Source organism: Papaver somniferum, chromosome 11, assembly GCF_003573695.1.
Source record: "Papaver somniferum cultivar HN1 chromosome 11, ASM357369v1, whole genome shotgun sequence".
NCBI classification, from domain to species: Eukaryota; Viridiplantae; Streptophyta; class Magnoliopsida; order Ranunculales; family Papaveraceae; genus Papaver; species Papaver somniferum.
Window position 1 is genome coordinate 81,982,254 of NC_039368.1, and position 8,533 is coordinate 81,990,786.

The following is an 8,533-nucleotide window of genomic DNA, read 5'->3' on the forward strand; positions in this document are numbered from 1 at the left end:
GTACCAAAATTATAATAAGACAAAACAGATTTTATTATTAAAAGGGATACCAAATTAAGTGAAGGTGTACCGAAACTATAATAAGATAAAACAGATTTTCATATAGGACAAAACATATTTTACACTGACACCCTTATTAGCAACCTTGATATCTTGCATAAGTGTCGTGGTTCCATTCACCACTCAGTCTGGTACTTTCAAGTTTCAATTCATGAGACTTGCTCTATTGTTTCTCGGGATGCGTGCATCTCTATGATGCAATATCTAAGGGCTAGAGCTCTGTCACAAGGGTGACCTTATCCAGTAATCTTCTTCTTTATCAAATTTTATGTTATTATTGAAGAAAAGGTCTGAGAGAGCCTAAGCCATACCAGGCAGAGGGCTAGAAAGCCAACCCCAAAAACAAAGCCAACAGTTGCAACTCGACAATTCTCTCATCAATATCATCGATCCAGTTCCACATCCTGACCTGGATCTGGTCATAATGGAGGTAACTGGTAGCCACTTAAAATATACGGAGCGCTTAATTCAGATTCAAGTAAAAGCCTAAGAAATTTTGTTTTCAATAATCGATAATAGCAAAAGGGAATCCCTTAACATTCCAAGATATATTGTTTCGACAGTATTATAAAGCGACATAACAATGAAAAAAACAGAGGTTCGGAAAACACGTTCGTCTCCACCGCAGGCAGACAACGTCCTCTAAGCCTCAGCAAACCTGGAATTCAGAAAAGGATAAATAAGTACGTATGAATAGAAATTCAAATGCCACACCAGAACTAAACTGAGAAAAAACTGGGTCTTGAATAATTTATAAACTTACCCCAATTCAGATAGTTTCATGTGAGCATCAGCGTAGTCAGCAAAGAAGGCTTCCTCATCCTAAAAATTGAAATATGTCATCAAATTTTTGTGTGGACCCTTTTAGATTATGGTTCTATAAATCCATTATCCATAATTATTTATGAGAAAGATGGTGAAGGATGCTAGTGGATGACAGAATACAAACCTCTGCATATTTCTCAACAAGGGGACGGAAAACGGGATCAGACAAGAGTGCCTTGTCAGTTGGGAGTTGGATTAAGCCTTCCTTCTCTCCACTTAGGAGCTCCCTACAAAGAAGTCAGACGAAAATACAGAAAACAGCATTAGAATCAGTAACCAATATATCCTACTACCTTATATTTTGACAACTAAACATATAACACAGGTATTCTTAAAACAGAGACAAAATTTGAAGTGTATAGAATAGCCTTACTTGAAGTAAGAATTGTCGAATACTAGGGGGTTGGTTGTCCACGGTCCTTCAAATCCAGAGCGCTCTTTGTGGCACCTTCCCTGAGAATTTTTTTACAATATCCAGTAAGTACAAATCCTAAAATGTGCTAAGATATTACAAAATTCAAATATCATGGCGTTATGATGCAGCCAGAAAAAAGCGAAAGAAACTCTTGGTTATATTCAGTAGTAAAAACAATACCAATCAGACAATTCAAAGTCCACAGTAAGAAAGGATAAGAAAACTGATAGTGAAAACAGCTTACCAATGTGTGGCCACCTGAGAGAGCAACAATATCCCTGTCACTAAGACCCATTTGTTCACCAAAAACAGTTCTTAGATGGTCATTACCTGAAAATTTAGCATTAGAGATTAGTCATGGTCACCACAGATGTATTCTGTTCCACTTTTCAGATGATGTATTCAGATCTCAGTAGAGATAACAAGATAATTTATGTAATATCGTGATATCAACCACTAAATCATTGCAACATAAGTTTAGATACTCAACAAGCTATGTCATATGAAAGCGACACTCAATTTCTCAGAAAGTTTGAATTTATTCTTTGGGTAAAAAGGAAAACAAAATATATACTAACCCAGAGTAGCGTTGGGCAAGCGACCTTCCACTGGTGGCTGAGCTTTGTCCTGGGAAATTCACAATTTATCTTAATAAGCATATGATAAAGAGTAAGGATCCACCAAAAAATATTGTTTTTAACTGCAATAAGCTTAAAACAAGGTGCAACTCCCTACGCTAATTAACTTTATAATGTACTTCTAAGTTCAATAAATAAATCAAAATAACCGGTGATATTGTGATATTGGTCCGGTTCACAAAAAAAATTCTGTTTGTTACCCATGGTTGCAACAAACTCATAATGCATGTTGACATGATTTAAATCAAGGAGAACAAAAAAAAATCAATTCGTATGAGTAGAAAATGATAGTTTCTTATCCAACATAAATAACTTGAGACGCTACTAAAAACAAGATGAATCTTTTGTGTAAAAACCCCCGACAAGATAGAATTCCCACCAAATAAGCATGAAAATGGAACAAACATAAGGAGGGTGTAAACAACAGGGACATTCTTAGTTATTAGTTAACATGACTAACCTCCCGACCAGGGTGGAAAGGGACATCAGGCCCACCAGTAACTTCAACAGCAATGACACCAGCTAACTGCAGTAAAAATATTTAAACAAAAACAATTCCATCATTCAATGGAATAACAATTCACAACAGAAGTTAAGAAAATACCAAAAACCCAACTTCATACGATAAAAATTATTACCTGATAGTAATCAGCATAACTAATTGAAGGGAATTGCTCCTTGATAGGTTCCAAAAGTCTGACTGCAATGTCAAGACCGTTGTTGGCTCCATGAGCGAGCTCATCCTTGTGTTTAATTGTTCCGAATGGACCTCCAGTCTTAGTTTTCACATCGTATGTTCCAGCAGAATGCCAACTAATTAATAAACAACAACAAAATTAAGTATAACAGAAACTCTCTCCATTTCTCATTCATTCATCTTCTAAAACAAGTCAACAACAAAACATTTTGACAGAATTTCATCCTAAATTCCATTAACATACTTCTCTTTCCTATATGAATCTTAACATGGATAATCAAACCACGAAGTTTACTAAGCAATCTAACTAATTATCAAATCAATAAATAAATACACAAGAATAAACAGAATCATACCCTAATCGGAGCATCAAAGGAGCACATTGCTTCTCGTAGATAAGACCTTTAAGCTTCCTGGAGCAGAGCTTGATTTGTTTCTGGTATTCCTCACTCACAGTTGGGTAACACTTTCCCATGATTATCCTAAAACACATAAACAAATCAATCAACAAACATAACACTAAAGTTAAGATCAGTACCAAATACACAAATAAACACAAAAAAATTATCAGAAAACATGAAAAAGAAAGAAAAAAAATCGATCAAATCAAATCAGTCGATGTTACTAAGAAAATCTAAAAATCATAAAATTGAATCAATATGCATAGATCTTCACAATAAACACGAAAATAAACAAAATCTAAACAGATCCACGAATCGTTCAGATCAAGCAACACAGATAACCAAAAATCAAAAACACTTTTCTTGATCGATCGATTCAAACAAAACACAGTGACTAAGAAGATGAAGAAACAGTAAATGAATCTGACAAAAAAATGACATTAGAAACTCAGAAATGATGAGAAGATTTACAGACCTGAGAAATGATGAACAGAGAAACTGAGAGTTTAGGAAATGGAAGCAGAAATGAAAAACCCTAGGCAGATTAGAATGTGGTCACGAGGTGAACACAAGCCTAACTACGGGAGTATTTATAAGGGGTTAGGTGAGAGATAAGATTGAGTATCAGTCGTTAGATCTGCTGTTTTGATCTGGATTTGTTGACTATTTCAATGGTTGTGATTTTGTGTGTGTATGACCTGTACTGTTGGTTTTGATGGCAGTGATTATATACGAAAAGTATGGATAGAATCTTCTAGTAGTATTATTAAATTGACCATTGTAACCTTTTCCCTGTATAAGGAAAAAAAAAAATATTTTTTCTGGTGTTTTTTTTTTCTCAAAATGTTGTCATTGCCGGGAAGGTCTTTCTTAAAACTATACCTTTTTCATTACAATTTTGCCTCTTTTTTTTTTGTTTTTTGTATCGTATATTGTCTTTGTTTCTGAAAAAGAGTTATTATTAATTTTTTTTAATTTAACTTATTTTTAGGCTAAAATGAAATCCGATAGTAACTTTTTTCTAGAATCAGAAACAGAATTACTCCTATGAGAAGGCAAAAAAAATTAAGGGTAGGCAAATAGGTAAATAAAAAGCTAGATAGTTAATTATTTATTTTAAAAATATTTAGGCAAAAATGGACCGGCTGGCTCTTGTACAAACACATATCAATTAGGGGTCATTGGAAAAGTTGGTGAAGGTAAAAGTTAAATATTTTATGCATGTCTAATACGAGGTGCCATGTTTGAAAGGTATCTCGTCTATAGGTGAGAGATGGCATTGAGTATTAGTTGTTTAGTAGAGAAAAAAAAGGTCAATGCTTTTCTCTCATTTCCATTACACTGCATGTAAGTAATGGGATGTAAATACAATTCATTACTTGGGAGATTTTGGTCATTTAGAAAGCAAGTGTGAACACAGGCCTTGTTGGAAAGATTCGTTTTTAATTTAAAAGTTGAGACGTGGGACGAAGTAGATATATAATATTCCAAGGAGGTCTTTTTTTTGCGCGACAGTGGTGGGGGCATGGAACGTATTGGTGTGCTTGCGAGTACCAGTTTTCGTGCCAAGAGAATGTCGGACACCACTGTCAAAATCCACCGTTACAGGCCCTCACTCGCTGCTGCCGACTGAAATGTCCACCAACATTGCCGATAGGGTAAGAAAGAGTACCAAAATCCATACAGATCAAATTAGAAAAAAGTTTGCCTAATAAGGGTTTTGTCCAAATAAATTAGTACCCTTGTTAACAGCCCTAAAAGTATATATCTACTTCGTGATTTATCTCAGAAAAATGAAGATTACTCGCAGTGTGATTTTTCTCGCAAAATGTTGTCAACTGGAAAAACGATTCCTTGCTAAGGAGATTCTGGTCACTTCAGAAAAACATCTGGAAACTTCAAGTGTGAACACGCCTCTGTCGGAAAGATTCTTATTCCTATCTTTTCATTGGCTACTTCAAAAAATGAATACGTGTGCCGAGGAGGTCTATGTTTTCAACTTCCAATCAATGTTAGTGGTAGGGGCATGGAAGAAGCATAACGTTGATTGGTGTGCTTTGCAAATACCAGGTTTCGTGCTTCCGCGGTTGGAAACTTTTAACATAATAATAATATAGTATATTACGTGAGCCTGAGCTGGGATCCACCCTGGATATGATATAATAGCATCATCAATCAATCAAAAATAAAGAAATTGGCTTTGGTTCTAGAGAAATTGGTCAAAGAAATTGGGTTAATTGTACGAATATATTTAAAACATAGTTTTAAATATAAGTATGGGTGAAATTGTATACTAAAAAAAATAATAAGAATGAATCTGGATACATTTTTACTTAAACATAAAAAATAGCAAGGATGAAACTGGATGTATCCTGATGTAAATAAAAAATAAAAATAAAATATTTAAAAATTGATAGGATGAAACTGTTTACATCCTGGCTGTTTTACCCAGGAATTGTCATTATTGGGTTAATTGACCAATTTTGTGTAAAAGAAGACTCTCAGACACAAACAAGGTATGATGGGTCCCGCCCTTGCCAAAGGTAACAGGGGCTCACGTATTTGTGTCTCTATCGGTTTGGGGACGCCTTTTTTTATCGGCTTCACAGGCAAGCCGGCATTGATCAAAGTGAATGTCGTATATACTAAGCTAACAATTATGTTCGGAAAGAAGCAAAAAAAATAAAATAATAGCTCGTGTTATACGTTGTTAAACTAGGTCTTGGTGTCAGGGGTGGAGCTAGGATTTCAAAAGAGGGTGCAAGAGAAAAACCGTGGAAAAATAAAATAACATAAAATGAAATTCCATAGTACATCAAAAATTACATTACGGCCACATAATAGAGGCTGATATCAGTTAAAATACTACACACAAAGTAAAAACTCAACCAGCAAGAGGTCTTGGATGAGGATATATGCTTCATTTTAGTGTACAGATTACAAAGATCGGAGACTTTGTGCGAGTATAACTAGTGTCACTGTCTAGGGCAACAAAAAATGAACATGATATGGGGTTTTTACCAAAGACAAAAAAAAAAACCTCAGGGTACTTTTAGTTTTGATTATCCGCAAAACAATGATCAATCAGTCACATAAAACTTCGAAATTTGATTAAGAGTTCCAGCTAAAAACATAAAATACATCCTCACAAAGCCCAAAATCATGAAATTTAACAAGTAGTTGAGAAGAAATTGACTTAATTCACAAGAGTTAATTACGTTCATGTGGGTAAATTCTGTTTAAGAGGATATTAAGCGACATTGAAACTCGGACAGTTGGACTCTTACGATTTTAGGGGGTGCAAAACTAAGCCTCCGGAGAGATATTTGGAATTCAAGGGTGTGCAATTGCACACCCTTGCACTAAATTGCCTCCGCCCCTGCTAGGTGCCACTTCTGCTCTTGGAGTTGTTGGGGTCTTACAAGTTACAAAAATTTGGTTATACGGGAGAATTCATTACCCATTTGCATTTCCGCTCTATAATTCGTTTTTATGATATTCGAATTGTCTTTGAACCTTTGAAATTTTTCTACAGTTTTGGTGTTTTCGGCATGAACTACCGTATTTGTTATCTGCAGTAACACATAATAGACTTGGGCAACTTGTGTAAACAAACAATTATCTTTCACAGAGTAACTTGGGTCCGAAAACAACTTTTTCTTAATGCAATGGATCACTATACCAAGTATCTTTGTGATTTCAGTACCTAGTGATATTGATATGCTAAGTATTTTAGTGATTGTGAACACTAAAGATCGTGGAGGTAGATATATAATCAATGTCTGTAATGTATAAACAAATGATGATCAGAATAAAATAAACACAATGCGACAGTAATAAATGCTAGAATGTAAGTGAGGAATGTAAATCAGACAAGTGTTTATTAGAGAAATGGTAAAGATATAAGAAAGATAGAAGAGTACAATGGATTATATATATAGAAGGCTACAGCTGTTAATAGTTACAGGAGATGAAAAAATGACTGTAATACATAATATAATTATCAGACAAGAAATAACCGTCTATTATGACAGGTAAGATTAAAGACACACTGGCAGGTGTCAAAACCTTCAACTTGTTGCGTTGAGAACCAAATCTAGCAACACTCAAACCTTAGGTAAATATATCTGTAACAATAATATTAGTAGGCACATGATAAATCCTCAGAACTTTGGATTGAACAAGTTCCCTTATGAAGTTAAAATCAATTGAAACAAGTTTCATCCTTTTATGTAGAACTGGATTTGATGCTAGAGAGATAGAGTTTTTATCGTCGCGGGAAATATATGAAGGTGTATATTTTTGAGGAGTTGTCAATCCCAGAGAACTTCAGCTGCAGTATGGGCTAGAGACCCGTATTTTTCCTTAGTTGAGCCCCTAGCAATTGTTGGTTGTTTCTTGGATGACAAATATATTGGGCTAAAACTAAAGAAAGCACAGTACCCACTTGTAGATTTTCTATCATTTGGATTACCAACCCAGTTAGAATCACAAAAAATACGATATTGCAGGAAAACCTTTATTTAGATTTCAAATATCCAAGAATTCTCTTGGTTTCTACTAAATGAATATCTGCAGGATTGCTCATATGTTGACACACTTGGTTAACAACATATAACAAATTTCTGGTCTTGTCCATGTATTGTAGAGCTCCTACTAGTGATCTATATTCAGTAGCATCAAGGAGTATTCACCAATAATTTTGCTCATCTTAGTGCCAGCAATTGTTAGGGTAAAGCATGGTTTAGTTGTGAACATGTCAGTTTTCTTCAAATCCAGGATGTACTTGGATCGAGAAAGATGCATATCAAATCATTTATCTTGATTATAAATCCTAGAAAGTAGTGAATATGACCAAAGTATTTGACAGGAGATGACATTGTAAGTTGAGATACTACCGTATTGCAAAATTCAACACAATATCATGTAATTAAGATGTCATCTACATACACAAGAATGATGCAAATGATAGAATGTACTTTTTAAGTTCAATAAATCAAAATAACATGTGATATTGTGATACATCCTGGACACTAAAACTACACATTGACATGATTTAAATCAACGAGAAAAAAAAAACTGATCCAAGAGAAGGAAAGAGTATAATAAAGCAAACCTCATAAGCGTAAGCATCTAACATAAATTTTTTGAAAAATAAAAGAGTATTCATAAGCATGCCAAATCGTTTGCATGTTTGTGCGACAACCGATTATAAAACAATCGATAGTTATATGTAAACACAACAAATCCGATTATAGGTTGTCAAATTCGATAATTTGAAGGAAATTTTTTTATGGGGCGACATATATCATCGAACGATAAAGGAATTTATAAACTTCCGATTATGAAATATAAAGAATTACAAATATTTCAAGTTTCGAAAAATTTGATTTTTTGGTAACTAACACAATCGGAGGATAAATGATTTTACTACGCTACCGATTATAAAAGGCAGATTAGCCATTTTAAAATACCAGGTTTGGATGATCCTATTTTG

General features: G+C 34.3%; 1 protein-coding gene across 1 annotated transcript; it reads right to left on the reverse strand.

The window, feature by feature from the left end:
- Window positions 1–531: 531 nt before the first annotated feature.
- Window positions 532–3,659, reverse strand: LOC113321825 (L-ascorbate peroxidase, cytosolic-like). The gene is made up of 10 exons (XM_026569747.1): window positions 3,512–3,659; window positions 2,992–3,117; window positions 2,577–2,751; window positions 2,399–2,464; window positions 1,879–1,927; window positions 1,545–1,630; window positions 1,259–1,338; window positions 1,010–1,112; window positions 824–882; window positions 532–718 (listed from the first exon to the last, which is right to left on the reverse strand). Exons 2-10 carry the CDS (start codon window positions 3,108–3,110, stop codon window positions 703–705), a joined length of 753 nt encoding a protein of 250 aa, XP_026425532.1. The 5' UTR covers window positions 3,111–3,117; window positions 3,512–3,659; the 3' UTR covers window positions 532–702.
- Window positions 3,660–8,533: the final 4,874 nt, after the last annotated feature.

Excerpts from the sequence above, each read along its gene's own strand:
- LOC113321825 (XM_026569747.1), bottom strand. The coding sequence starts at position 3,110 with ATGGGAAAGTGTTACCCAACTGTGAGTGAGGAATACCAGAAACAAATC. Across the intron at positions 1,631-1,878 it reads CTTGCCCAACGCTACTCTGG|GTAATGACCATCTAAGAACT; the intron begins GTTAGTATATAT and ends CTAAATTTTCAG. Across the intron at positions 1,339-1,544 it reads TCTCAGGTGGCCACACATTG|GGAAGGTGCCACAAAGAGCG; the intron begins GTAAGCTGTTTT and ends AAAAATTCTCAG.